The 14,594-nt window shown below is 33.1% G+C and overlaps 1 protein-coding gene across 1 annotated transcript in view; it reads right to left on the bottom strand.

Annotated features, from left to right (window-relative positions):
• The window catches only part of LOC135928846 (uncharacterized), a 70,658-nt gene that overhangs the window by 32,868 nt on the left and 23,196 nt on the right, over nucleotides 1–14,594 (bottom strand). Inside the window, exons 8-13 of the mRNA XM_065465310.1 lie at nucleotides 6,072–6,486; nucleotides 5,170–5,534; nucleotides 4,921–5,091; nucleotides 4,424–4,527; nucleotides 1,666–2,015; nucleotides 137–1,484 (exon numbers count right to left, since the gene is read on the bottom strand). Of these exons, the coding sequence (XP_065321382.1) occupies nucleotides 137–1,484; nucleotides 1,666–2,015; nucleotides 4,424–4,527; nucleotides 4,921–5,091; nucleotides 5,170–5,534; nucleotides 6,072–6,486 (2,753 nt within the window). The remainder of the gene's footprint in view (nucleotides 1–136; nucleotides 1,485–1,665; nucleotides 2,016–4,423; nucleotides 4,528–4,920; nucleotides 5,092–5,169; nucleotides 5,535–6,071; nucleotides 6,487–14,594) is intronic.

The following is a 14,594-nucleotide window of genomic DNA, read 5'->3' as shown; positions in this document are numbered from 1 at the left end:
ATTTATAGTAACCGCGCTGATGAACAATAACATGACCGCGTTATCTTATTGTGTAAGTTAAGCAGCGAAACGCGATTTCGTTCCGCAAGTTACCATAAATGAGGCCAAACTGAGAAAACGACAAATTATTTAATACCTAAATTTACGAGATATCGCGAGTGTTTGCCATTCCGTGTTACTGCTCAAGATCCCGACTAAAAATGTTAGTGGCAAACTATTCGTCTTTTCCCCGATATCCTCATTACGTGTTGGATCATGTCTCTGTCTCTCATGAAATGGGCGTTGTTCTGGGGGGTCTTCAATAAAGACAGGGACCAATTTAGCGAAACTACAGGGCTTCCCGGGAAAGTCTAAAAAAGGAAGACTGGTATCGTGGGAAAGGGAGTCCACGAATAGCTCCAGGCTTCGCTCGTAATCGCGAACGAAGAGCAAGGGGAATTGTCGTTTAAACATGTGATCGGCCCTAGATTCGTTTCCGTTATTCTCTCTGTTTTCCATCCTATCGCGGCGCTGGACGTGATCAGATGAACGATATAGCAGATTATGGACGAACCATAATTTAAACGCTCTCGACTCCCTTTTGTAAATCCTATCCAAAGCGTGAGAGATCGAGTGGAGGGAATCACCGCTGCTATCATCATTCGTGAACGAGGAGAAACTTTTTTGCTCGGAAAAAGTGGAGAATGAGGTTGACGAAGAAGCCAACGATGCCGAGGATGAAACATTTTTGGATGATTTAGATTTCTTTGGAAGGGATGACCCATCGTTATCATCGGTGAGGGGGAACGAAGAATACGAACTACTAGAAGAGCTATAAGATGAGGTCTCAGAGTTGGGAATCTTGTGCTTGAAAAACTTTTCGATCATTTCTAGGCCTTTCTCCAAATGATCGATCCTAATATCTACTCGCTCAATCGAAGGCATATTGTTATTGTTAGATCTATCGCGCAATAAATCGGGGATCGGATCGAGGTAGCCATTGATCATGGCGGCGTCTTGAACGTACCAATGGACCCGTTTCATAAAACAATTCCAAAAATGTCTACCCTCGCGGGCTATATAAGTTCGAACGGTATTGATTTCGGTTTTGGTTTCGGCTTCTATTTTCCTGGCGTTCCGTCTCACCCTACGACGCTCCTCTTTTTTCCTAACCCTTTTTCTTCTATCGGCATATTTTTCCTTCTTCGTATTACTCGCCGCGTCCCGCGATTCCAGGGTAACGATAGGAGAAATCTGAAAAGTCTCCACGACTTTGATGATATTTCTGGTCAAGACGGATCGGCTGAAAGAATCGTCCGTGGAATAATCGCTGAAAGAGATGCGGGTAGAACTGGGGAGGGATGAACGAGAAGGAAGGCACTTATCTCTTTTTTCTGATTCGTAAGTGGGATACAGATACGTGATGTCCAAAGTCACCTTGGAGTTCCTTTGGGAGAATAGGATTTCGTGAGAATTTTCGGGGTTTACCAGTGCCGAAAGATCTCCTTTTTATTTTGAATAAAAAAAAATGGGGAATGAAGATTTGGCGTAGAGTGTAAAAAAAAGGCCATCAATCAAATCGATTGACGAACATCAATCAATGTCTCCGAACAAAGAAAATATGAGATACGAAATAAGCTACGATCATGAATGAATTTATCAAAAAAAAAATGAAAAATGGGAAACTTAAACAAGCCGGGATTTCGATGAAAGGGAATGTCTCGACGTCTCCGCCAACGTTACGACCTGCATTACAACGGCGGCGGACCGATAGCGCTAAATGAACGAAAAAGGGCTTGTGGGCAATCATCTCTCTAATGGCTCTGTTAGATCTGTGATCGTCGTAAGACCACGATTCTTCCAATGGATGATGATTATCGTCGACTACGTTCGAAGCACTATAATTACTTTCGCATTTGGCTAAAGATCGATTTCCCGCTTTTAGGAATCTGTAATGAGGTGAAGACGCTATGGTTTTGAATATCGAATCTATCATTCCGGCGAATTCCAGTTTGAAAAAAGAATGAGGACAGGTTCTAAAACCGGGAGTGATTATAAAACAAAACGTATTATCAATGGAAGGAAAAAAATAAATAAATTACATCTTTTTTTTTTAAAGAGAGTTACGAAATAATGAATGAATGATAATTAAATTAAGATCGAGATAGAAACGTATAATCTAATGCAAATATTATGGGTAATTTTGATTACTTTTTTAAAAAAAATTCCTGGTTCGGGCCGGGCAAAACTTTTTTAAAAAAATTTCGGGCCGGGCCTGGGTTTTCTTTCTCTTCTCTTTCTCTTCTCTTCTCTTCTCTTCTTTTCTCTTCTCTTCTCTTCTCTTCTTCTTCTCTTCTCTTCTCTTCTCTTCTCTTCTCTCTCTCTTCTCTTCTCTTCAAGGAAGGAAGGAAGGGAGAAGAGAATACTAGGCCCGATGCATATCATTAATGTCTTATTACTAGTGCTGTGAAGTAACGTCGAAAAAGTTTTGAAGAAAAAGAACGTCATTCGCTACCTTCATCTAAAGGTAACGAGTATCTGTAACGCGTTTCTTTTTTTGAGTAACGGTAACGCAAAACGTTACTTTATATTTTTCCTTAAAAAATATCAATAAAAAGAAAAACATTATAAAATTACTTTTATTTTTCTTTTAATTCTTAATATTAATCATTTAAGTCGAGTTTTGATTCATATCAACCACTTCCAACATTTTTTTTAAAATTCTCTCTGTTAAATTATCAGTCGAAATTAATATTCAGTCAAAATTCAAAGTAAATATAATGATATTATTAAATAATTTATTTTAAAAGAATATTATGTCCATAGTAGTTACTTCTTCAGATGAAGAAGATTTAACCCTTCCCTGGCCCCAATTTGAAATATATTTTAAACCAATTAAGAAAATTAATGGTACCAAGTCTACACTTTGTAAATGTAAATTATGTCCCAACGCAAATATTTCAACGTCAATGTCAAGTAGCTCAAACTTAAAAAAACATTTGAAGGTAAAGAATGGATAAATATTGATTCCTTTATCCAACACACACACTAGAATATTTTCATACAATGATAAAAATTTTTTTGACCAGGAAATGAATGAAGATCTCTGTGAAGATGACCTTTCAAGCTTTTTTCAAAATAATGATATTTCCTTAGATATTTTTAATAAATTCCCCGAATTGAAATTTTTGTTTATTAAACCACTCTCCCATCCTCTGCGCCAATTGAACGTGTGTTTAGCACGACGAAAGCTGTGTTGAGTACTAAGTGCTCATGTTTATCTGATCAAAATTTTGAAAAACAATTGTTGTTAAAAATAAATAAAAAATTGTTACATAAAGATGTTATCTTATAATATATTATTTTTGTATAATTTTATTCATATTATAATGGTATATATGAGAATTTTTTTTAAAACGATCATATTCTTTTTGTAAAGTTTTATTTTATTTTATATATATTCGGAAAAAAAATAAATATTATTTTTGTATAGTTTTATTTTATTATATATATATTCGGAAAAAAATAAATATTATTTTTGTATATATTTAATATTTATAAGTCATGAGTAGCTCGTTACTTGTTTGTAAAGGTAACGAGTGATTGTAACGCGTTCCTTTTTTCAGATGTAACGAGTAACGTTAACGCGTTTCTGTTTTTGTAGTAACGTTTACAGCACTACTGATTACTATATTAGGTTTTATTTATGTAAAACGAGAATGACTAATACTAATTAGACATTCATTGTAAAGATGGAGATCTTCGACAACTTCGAATTTATTTTTCAAAAAATGTTATAACAAACTTTTTGAATTCGATGGTTTTTATTTCCCCAGGAAACTCAAACTCACATTTTATGATTTTTAAAATGTTATAACAAACTTTTGAATTCGGATGGTTTTTATTTCCCCAGGAAACTCAAAACTCACATTTTATGATTTTTAAAAAAATTAAACAAATAAGTGCCGTAAAAGTTACTTTTTTTTATTACTTCCCTATAAAAAAAAGGGAATCCATTTCCTTTACTTTCACAATATAATACTATCAAAGATATTACCCATACGTTGTTCACCCTGTTCTCCAGTGATTCCCTAGTTTAAAATGGTTGACCAAATAAAATATTCCGGAAAAAGTGTCCTAGAATTCTTTCTAGCACCAAAAATACAAGAGACCTTCTAATATGTGGGAGGTGGGGGGTGGGTTTATGATTCAAGATCCTCATTCAAATAAAATAAAGGTATTTTTAAGGCATAAAAAAATTCATGGAGGGGGGAGGGTGTATATAAATACTTGTCAGGGGTACCCTTTTTAGTAAAAATATGAGTTGATATCTATTTTATAATTAAATTATTTTAGTCATCGGGGGGAAGGTATGGGCGGAGGCTCAGAGAGTGGTCTAAGGTGGTCAGAAAGATTTTTTTTTAAACTAAAAATAGCTTATAACCTGGTCAAGCAAGCGGAATTTCTGTAATAATCGCTGACATCCAATTCCATCAATCTTTCTTCGCATATAAATTCCATACAAAAATCGATGTCCACTTTATCGACCTAAGAAATACAACAAAATATGATTAAAAAAATGTCTTAAAAAAATAATTTATCGGAGCGCGTGCGCGTTATAAGGAGCGTAAGACTTTAAAAAAGTGAAAATAAATAAACGTCCAATCACGTCATTCATATGAATTTTTTGAGCATTATTCAGGGTTAATTTAATGAGGGTAACATCTATTAAAATATCGTTCACTCCACTTTCCCATCCCTCTCGACCGCCATTTCTGTATTTCCCCCGATTTTAGGCTTAAAATTTATGGCCCTCTCCCTGTTTTATCCGAATTTACAAGATTCACAAATCCAATCAATCTATGTAATTAATTGGCTTAATTTATTTTTTTTTCCCTTTCGGAAAGAGATCATATACAAATTTATTGATCGACGTTACACCTGTATATCGTAGGTAAGGCAGTATTGTATCGAAACAGTGAAGGCCTTCAAATAACACCGGTGGATGAGTGTCAAGTTGAAGAGAATCGATAGGATCGGAATTTCTGAGTGGGATTGGCTCAACGAGGACAAATGTATGAATGGGTCGTAGTTGATGATCTCCTGAAAATTCTATTTTCATTTAAATTATAAAAAAAAAAGTAATAGAGAATTCTTTGGCAACTGATTTTCAGAAATTACCATCATTACCTTATTAGTAAAATCGCAAGCGTAATATGAGCGGGCCGCGTTCTCCACGCCTCCAGTCTTGGTCCTGTTTTCCGCGAAGGTCTTTCCATCGTGCCACGCGCAGAGTACCTTGAAAACCTTTTGACCGAAGCATCGCTCGCTCAGAATGTGTAAGATCAATAGCGCCCCATCTTTCTTCAAATATTTTACGAAATATTCTCGGTTCAAAATATTTCCGCCAGATTTTCCTTTAACAGCGTCGGATCCGCGATACGCCACATCGCTGTCATCGTTATCAAAGGCTGCCGTGGTAGCGTAAGGGTAGTAAGATGTTTTCAAGTGGGCCACAAAATTTTGGAGCAAAATTTTATCGCTAACATTTAGACCTAGTTTTAAAAATATCTGTATCACGTTATTTCCTCTTGAGGTTAAAATGTGTTTGGTATTTGGCGTGCAATTAAAAAAAATTTTTTTTTTTACTAAAGATTCTCTTAGATCACTATTTAAAAAAAACACCATAAAAATCAAGCATTAAAAAAATAGGATGCAATATTTTCCAAGAGTCTAAGAATTAATCTAATCATATCCTGGAGAATTATCGGGGACGGAAACAATTTTCGTAGACTTCAAAATAATTATGTGATTAGAAAAAAAATCTTAATTTTATGAGGAATGGCGGGAATTTGTGCCAAATGAGTTTATAGGCATGACTGATCCAACCGTGGCGGGAAATGGGTCACGGGAACAGTTTGACGGACAAAAAAGATACAGTATTATTACCGTTTTTTTTCGCTAGCTTATTTTATGGTCATGCATGATTTCGACTTTATCAAAAAAATATATTAAAAAATCCTGTCAAATTGTCCAATAGAATTTCATTATTGTGACTCGTGATCATATATCGTCAAAAGTGTGTACCGTACCCTGAGAGTTCTCCTCGCGACAAAACAAAGAGAAAGTAAGCTCAAGACGGATAGAAGCCGCGTCCAAAAATTTAGCGAAAAACGCGCTTTGATCTATAACACTATCTAAGTGTCGCGATTTGCTTATCAGCTGCGCATCGAACAGTTCAAACGTAGGAGCAAATAGATCATCTTTATTCTCAATCGATATCGACTGCGATTGGCTGATAAAAAGTTCTCGATAAAAATTCGCGTATTCGATGGTTTCATGACTCACGACGTGTCCGTCCTCTTTCCTCCCACGCTTTTCGAAACGCGAGTTCGACGAGAGGAAAGAGCGTTTTATCTTGCGAGAAGAATCATCGACGTTTCTCGGGCGGGCCAAACGATGGAACAATATCAAGTTGTTTACCAGATCTTCGTCCCCGGCGAATATCTAAAAATTATACAAATAAGTACATTGATATATTAAACTAAGCGCAAGGGGGGGGGTAGAGGAAACTGGGGCAAAGCGGTTGACGGAGGCAATAATGTTAACGCGAAAAAACGTTCTAACCCCTTATCATAAAGACCTTAGAAGAGAAGAGAAGAGAAGAGAAGAGAAGAAAGAGAAGAGAAGAGAAGAGAAGAAGAAGAAGAGAAGAGAAGAGACGAGAAAGAAGATAAAGAAGAGAAGAAATTAGGTGTTAAGATGTATTTTAATTTTTCATATCTAATTTCTGACACATGTTTATCGTATAAGCAATTTTCCTCGGGGTTTTACATAGTTTTTTTTTTTACCCAAATAAATACATAAATCACCCTCTAGTTTATTTTTTGCTTTTTTAGCGAATATTAAAAAATTCGCAATACATGTTCATTAGAGTCATAAAAGAACTGTTAAAAATAAAATTTAGCGGAAGTTTATAGCTATAACTAGAAGTCGAGCAATAATGCTATGCATATCGTTAAACGGCTCGTTTTGAGCCGATTTTTAATCAATATTTTAGCCAGAAAAATATAGCCTAAGCCTGGAAATTTCGATGATATGTGTATAGACCTTTGTTCCTTCTATGAGCAAAATCTTCACGCTTGCGTAATATTTTTCTAAGTGAAGTATTGAGTTAGCCGTTTTAAAATATATATCACCTTGGGGGCGGGGGTAAGGTTATAACCGGGTTAAACGTTTTAAAAATAATATTTTTAACTCCGAACGTCTATCTAAACATATTATATACATATATAAATAAAATAATATTTTTAAGCATTAAAAAAAGAGAAACATTAATAAATAGTTTATGAGTTATTTAGAATAAAATTTCTTTAAACAAAATGCACGATGTAGAGTTGTTAAACGGATCAATTTAGCCAAGTTAAAATTACACATGTCATTTCGCGTAATGAATGTCCAAACCTTTCCATCATATACGAGCAAAATCTTCGGGTTCGCGTAAATCTTTTTTTTATTTTTGCCGGAAATATTGGGTCAGCTGTTTTCAAAAATCGAGCCGTTATAACAACACTTCGTAAACGATGCGCTTTAAAAAATGGGTACACACTCAAAATGTGCTAGTTCAACAATTTTAAATGTCATTTCATGGAAATTTTGATAACAGGAACTTAATCGAAGCCGATTTCTTACGAGGGGCCCGAACCTGCCCAAGGTCCATTTTACCCCTGGTTTAATGAGTTGTCCTAATATCGATCTCTGTTTGTTCTGCGGTTTCAAAATGCCCAACCAAACAATTTTAAAATTCCCTGAACCCGGGCTCGGGTTCACATCCCTGAATAAAACAATAAAGTTGATGTGTTTAATTTTTTTTATTTTGTACCAACTTTTATAATTGATGCTGAGCCATTTTACCCCTGGTTATACGGGGGGGGGGGGTAAAATAAATAAAACTGATCGCTTCACCTAATTAATCATAAGTATTATAACTAGAGAGCTATACTATAATTTCTTCTGTTACGTGTTATGTATTTTCAAAATTTCCTGGGGGAAAAAAAAATGCAAACCATTTTACCCCGGTCTCCCCTAGACGATCCATCATTTTTATTATTTTTTTTAAAAAAAAGAGAAATAATCTTTTATTAATTTGAACCCTTAATTATCTCGTGTGTGCCTCCTCGCCAAATATAATGAGGTTCGGAAAATCAAAAATGCGTTTTTCCGGTTTTAAAAAAAACTTTTTGTTTCGCGTATATCCAATCATACTTTTTAAATACCCGCCCGCCCATTTAACCAGCCAGCCCAAATGTTTTAAAAATTATTTTATTGGCTGCTTTAGCTCTTTATTTAATTTAATGTTTTAAATGGATCTAGATACAGATACACTGTCTAAAATAATATCTAGATACAGATATTTTAATCAAAAATCTATCTAGATACAGATACCACATTTTTATATCTAGATACAGGATCTAGATACTTGTATCTAGATCCTTTAAGAACTCTGATTTTTAATTTAAACTTACATAATACGCGCCATTTATTATGAAATAATGGGGAAAAAAAATGATTTTTAATCGAAGTTCCGTTTTGCCTCATTGTGTCCAGAAAAAAATGTTTGAAATTCACCTGCGCATTGTTTTAAAAATAATTTTATTTAAACCCGCCCGCTACCCGCTTACGGTTTAAAATATTATAGAAAACCATCCGCGCCGGCCCGGTGAATCAGCTGGAGCGGGTTGATTCTAAAACTGGATCAGGAAAATCTTTTTTTTAAAAAAATCAAAACCTTTTTTTTTCCTTTTGTTAAAATTTTTTTTTAGTTGGAATAAGGAAACTCATTTTGGAAATCTAATTTCCACTTGTCCTGTTAAAACGCCATTTTCTTGCCATTAATCGAAAATTATTTCGATAATAAATGAATCCCTACTCCCCCCTCCTCCCCCTTCCTATCCATAGTAACAATTTTTAAAATTGGGATATGGGGTATTTATGTATTATTTTTGATTTGTGATGGTTCTTGTAACCTCAATGTTTTCCATTTATATTTAGAATAAAAAATAAAAAAATTAAATAAGACAAGGGCAAATTTTAAATAATATTTCACTATATTAAGCTAATTAGTAATTTTATATTACAATCATCATGAGGTATAGATAGTTCAAATGGCCCATTTCTATTGCAATCGCGATTTTGAAGAGGGAAACGCGTTTTCGGGATGTTTTAAAACAACTAGAATGGAGGCGTCCCTTAAAACGTTCTAATTTTGGCGGGGTAAAATCCGCAGTCTAGAGACTGGAGTTAACCAAAAGTCAGTTAAAGTAGCACCCTATCTTTTGTTTTTTTTTATATAGAGCTGGCAATGGCGAACTATATTTTTGAGAGTGTAGCGTTTGCTACTTAGTCATGTAAAATTTAATAAATATTAACGATAAATAATTTATAATTTCGAAAATTAAAAATTAAGGTTTTTTAAAATTTCAATTTTTATGTTAATTTCAATTTTTGAAATGAAATTTCATAATAATTTAGAGAAGAGAAGAAAGAAAGAAAGTATATCTCCTAAAATAATATATTTCTCTTCTCTTCTCTTCTTCTTCTCTTCTCTTCTCTTCTCTTCTCTTCTTCTTCTTCTTCTCTCTCTCTTCTTCTTCTCTTCTCTTCTCTTCTCTTCTCTTTTCTTCAAAGAAAGAAAGATATAATAAGATGATTGAATTTTTATTTCTAACCACTCCTCAAAAAAAAAAAGATTAAATAAATTACCAATAGAAATTTTGAATCTGTAACATTGATATAAACTTTATATAAGTCCTTCCTAATTTAGCTTCAGGAAAATTGGCTAAATAAATGTATAATAAAAAAAAATAGTTAAACTCTTTCCACCATCAAATTTGAGTACTTGGAAGAAAAAAGGGAAAAAAATAAATAAAAAGGCAATGTATATTTGTTTATAATAATTTTGGAAAGGTTATAAAACTTGAAATAAAATATTTAAATTAGTGATCTGTACCGAGCCTTATTTTTCAAGCCCGGCCCGGAAAATATTTTTAAAAAAATTTTGGCGGCCCGAAGCCCGTTCCGGCTGGGGCCGGGTCTAGTTTTGCCGATTTCTAATTTAAATACTATTTTATTAAAAAATTATTAAAGAAAATATCATCATTTAATCAGTGTTGTAAACGTCTAAAACTCAATATTTTATCCAGAAAAAAAAATATAATTTGCAAATCTTAGGATTTTGCTCGTAGAAGAAGGGGCCAAAAAAGGTTCGAACATTTATATAAGAAATTTCAAGGCTTGGACCAGATATTTTCCTGGCTAAAATATTGAACTTAACCGTTTAAAAAAAAAGTCGGGCTCAAGTGGAGCCGTTTAACCCAGCCAGTTTAAACGACTCCACTTGGCCTTATTTTTAAAAGGACCAATTCGATATTTTAGCGAGAACCAGAAATTTTGCTAATAGAATGTCCGAACGTTTGTGCCATTTCTATGTGAAAAAAAATCTTCAGGTTCGCGTAATATTTTTATGTATAAAATATTGAGTTTTAGACGGTTTTTTTATAAAATCGGCTCAAATCGAACCGCTATAACTGACACTAATTATAATAAAACTTTTTTAAAAAAAGCCAATTTTGACAGGAAATAATAATGCTTAAACTTTGGCGGTGCACCACCCTCTCAGCGTACGTGGTTACTTCAGATCCCGGGGTCATTAATATTCCGTTACAAAAGAGATATTTACCAAATTTTTTATTCTACATAAAGTATCGGATCTAAAATAATGTTTGAAAATATGAATTGATAAGACTTGAAACGATGTAAGTTAAATTTATAATTAATATTTAGAAAAAAAAATGTTCCATGTCTCCTCCATCTAATCAGAATATAAAAATAAAATCATGTGATTCATCATAATGAGCCTTTTTTTAAATTGTTCATTTCCGATTTGCTTATCAATATATTATGTGTCTTGGTCATTGATACTTTGGAATAGGACAGTCTACTTTAATTTTTGGAATAGTTTAAATCCATGACACATAAATTCAACATTTTTTCCCTAGTGGAAAAATGTGAAGGGTAAATTTGAAAAAAAAGACGCTTTAGGGATATAGCGTAGCGTAAAAAGTAGCTTCGCTACCTTTTCGCGAAATGGTAACTTCTCAAAAGTGCTTTACAACACTGGTTATCCGCCACACGTTTCCGTCAAACACTTTGTTTCTTATAAAAAAAAAATCATTTTAAAATTCTTTTTCTTTTTTAAAATCGAGATTATTTTATATTACATATTACATAAAACATTTTAAAAATCAAACATAATATGCAAGGTGTTGTGTGTGCGAGTGAGTGGGTAAAGGGGGGGGGGGGTAATAACTCATATTTATATAAAATTTAAATTTCTTCAAAAATATATATAATTTCTAAAATAAATAAAAAAGTTAATAAACCCTACAACACCCCCCCCCTCCTCCTCCCATCTCTAATATCAATATAAGATAAGAAATTTTAGAAAATATATATATATTTTTTTTTGTTATATATATAAATATATAAAATATAAATATAGTTTATCTAATAATTTAGTAAGTCAAAATAAATATAAAACGTCACTCACTTCTCCCCCATCCCCCCCTCCCTCCTCCTTAATTTACAAAAAAATCTTGGCTATGTTTATATAATAAATATATAGTTGGTTTGCAAATAGCGAAATTCCCGTGTCCGCCACCGAAACGATGGGAATTCAGTTTTTTGCCCGGCCCAGTCCGGCTTCAGTTTTTCACTAAAGGGTACCAGGTCTAACCCGACTTTGTTTTTATTTAAAAAAGTATAAGGTTTTCTAACCCGTAATATTTATAATTTGAACACTAAATTTAATTAAAAATACTTATTACATACTTTATACGGATTAGCATTTCTAATCGAATAGCAGGATTTCATCGAAAAGTTCTAAATACAGTAGTATACAGTAATGGTCTATTAAGTAATAAGTCGACCTATGGCACGGTCTCTGTAATCTCTTTCATATCATCCATAAAATAAGTTGCTAGGGACTTTTGGAAGTGAGGGGGGGGGAAGGATGAGTGTTTAGGAAGCGCTTTGCTCATTATTTTTATGACAAACATGCTCTTGTGTTGTTAAACTACCTATTTTTAGTCAACTATAACACATCGTACCCATATTTTTATCCAGAAATATTCTAATCGATCTTTAAGTCGAGGCTCAAATAAGAATCTTGATTCTATTTTTTTAGTGTAAAAACTTGACCAAGACACAATAAAGATGGTCAAAGTTAGGGCAATTTAACGACAACGTTAAGTAGTTATATATATATATTTTTTGGATGTATATAGTAAGGGTTAAGGTGTTGTTAAAAGGTTCGATTTGAGCCGATTTGTTTTATATAAAACGGTTAACTTCTTCTTATATTTTATCCAAGGAAGATTTTACGCAAAGCAAATGTAGACTTTGCTCCATAGAATTAGCACAAAAGGTTCCTAGACATTCTATCAACGAAATCTCAGGGCAATATTTAAATCAGCATTTTCACGACACTAGTGTTGTTAAACGGCTGACTCGATACTTTAGCCAACAAAAAATATCGCTCAAACCTCAAAATTTCACTGATATATTCCCAAGACTTTCGTGCCTTCCGTGAACAAAATCTTCGTGGCTTGCTTAATATTTTTTTCCGGCGTAAAATACTGAGTTGTTATAAAAATTCGGGCTAAAAAAACGAGCCGTTTAAAGAATATATTATATAGAATTATTTACTTAACCCCTCCCCCCTTTTTTTAGCGCTGTTAGTGCCGTTAATCGGTTAGATTCGAGTCGATTTTAGAAAACGGTTCGATTTTAGTCGATTTTCGAAAACGGTTAGACTCAATATTTTATCTAGATTAATAATTTATGCAAAGCCTGAAGATTTTGCTCATATCTGGCACAAAGGTCTCAGACATCAATTAGCGCAATCTCGAGGATTAGGGCAATATTTTTCTGGCTAAAATATTGAACGAGCCAGCCGTTTAAACAATAATGGGCTTAAGTAAATATTTTTTTTGTGGATAAAAATATTTGATTTACCCGTTTTTTAAAAAATTTTGCCGGCCCGACCCTAAGCCCGTTTTGGCTGGGCCGAGTTCGGGCAACAAACACTACTTATCTCTCAACAAATATAAGCAAACTAATTCGAATTACAAAAATGAATTTTAAGAAGTTTTAGCTAAAACTATACATCTTATTATTTATTAATATTATTGCCTCTAAGGCTGCATTCACAGTGGGATCAGATCCGACACGATTTAACAGCTGATGGATTTATAAATCGGTTTATGAGAATCAATTTTTCTTTGTTAAAACCAATATTTCTTAGGTTAATTATCATGTATAGGATTAAAGATAAAATTAATATTATTTAAAAATTGATCTCATAAACAGATTTTTAAAAATCAATCAGCTGTTAAATCGTGTCGGATCGGATCCCACTTTGAATGTGGCCTAAGGCCGGGAAAAGGGTTATTATATTTGTTTTAAAATTTGAGGGCCTTTAAAATATTTTTGAATTATTCGGGATTAAACCAAAACGAATAGCAAATTATTCGTATTCGATTCTTTCAAACGGATCGAATAATTTACTATTCGTAATTATAGCAAATGAAATTAAGAAAATTAGTAAAATCTTTCTTATGTTTCTTTCTTTCTTTCCTTCCTTCTTTCTTTTTCGCTAAAGCATTCAAAACCATCTTTCATTATACTTTAGAAAACAAAGTAGAAAGAAAGAGTATATCAAAATTAATAAATTTAAAAAAATGGCTGAGGCGTATCGGTTCCCACTTTTTTTTTTGTTTTTATTTACTTAATTTCTGGGAATATAACGGGATCAAGATATTCGATAGCGTAGTTGAGGCGACGATCAAAAATCCGCCTAAAACTAGGGCTCAATTCATATACGCGTGGCGAAATAAAAATCAGATGTTTCGATTAAAATTTATATACTTTGCTTAAAAAAAAAGTTTAACTATATTTTTCAACAAAAAAAAACAAACAAAAATTAACAAAATCCGAGAACTGGGGGTGAAGAAGCGATAATTTTAGGCTAATATTATAAACTAGCTTCTTCGATAAATTTTTATATATAGGCGCGCATCGACTATGAAATTTTACCCCATTTTTTTCTATACAGTTAGACTTTTACAAAGTGTTTGTGCAGATTTAAACTTAAAAACTTTTCCATTATTTTTTTTCTTCAAAATTTATATGAAAAAAAATAAATTGTTAAAATATAAAAACACATAATATTTATTATAATAATATATTTCCTATCAAATATTTTTTACGAGTTAAATAATTTTATTTGGTACCATTCGCGCGGCCCGGCCCGGCCCGGATTTTTTTTCAGTAATAAATTCCGGCCCGGGTATATTTAAAAAAAATTAAAATACGGTCCGGCCTGAGTGCCCGAGCCGGGCCTGCGGGTATCTGATATATATGCAATTCGATAAATATTAAGAACTTCCGTTTAATGTAGCCATTTTTCATTTAAGGGGTAAAAACGATTAAACCTAATATACTAATCAAAAAATGATTACACGAGCCCTGGAGATTTTGCGTCATAAGATGATGGA

Source organism: Gordionus sp. m RMFG-2023, chromosome 4, assembly GCF_954871325.1.
Source record: "Gordionus sp. m RMFG-2023 chromosome 4, tfGorSpeb1-WG-v2, whole genome shotgun sequence".
Lineage (NCBI taxonomy): Eukaryota > Metazoa > Nematomorpha > Gordioida > Chordodea > Parachordodidae > Gordionus > Gordionus sp. m RMFG-2023.
The sequence above is the reverse complement of the archived record's forward strand: the minus strand, read 5'-3'. Positions and strand labels throughout refer to the sequence as shown.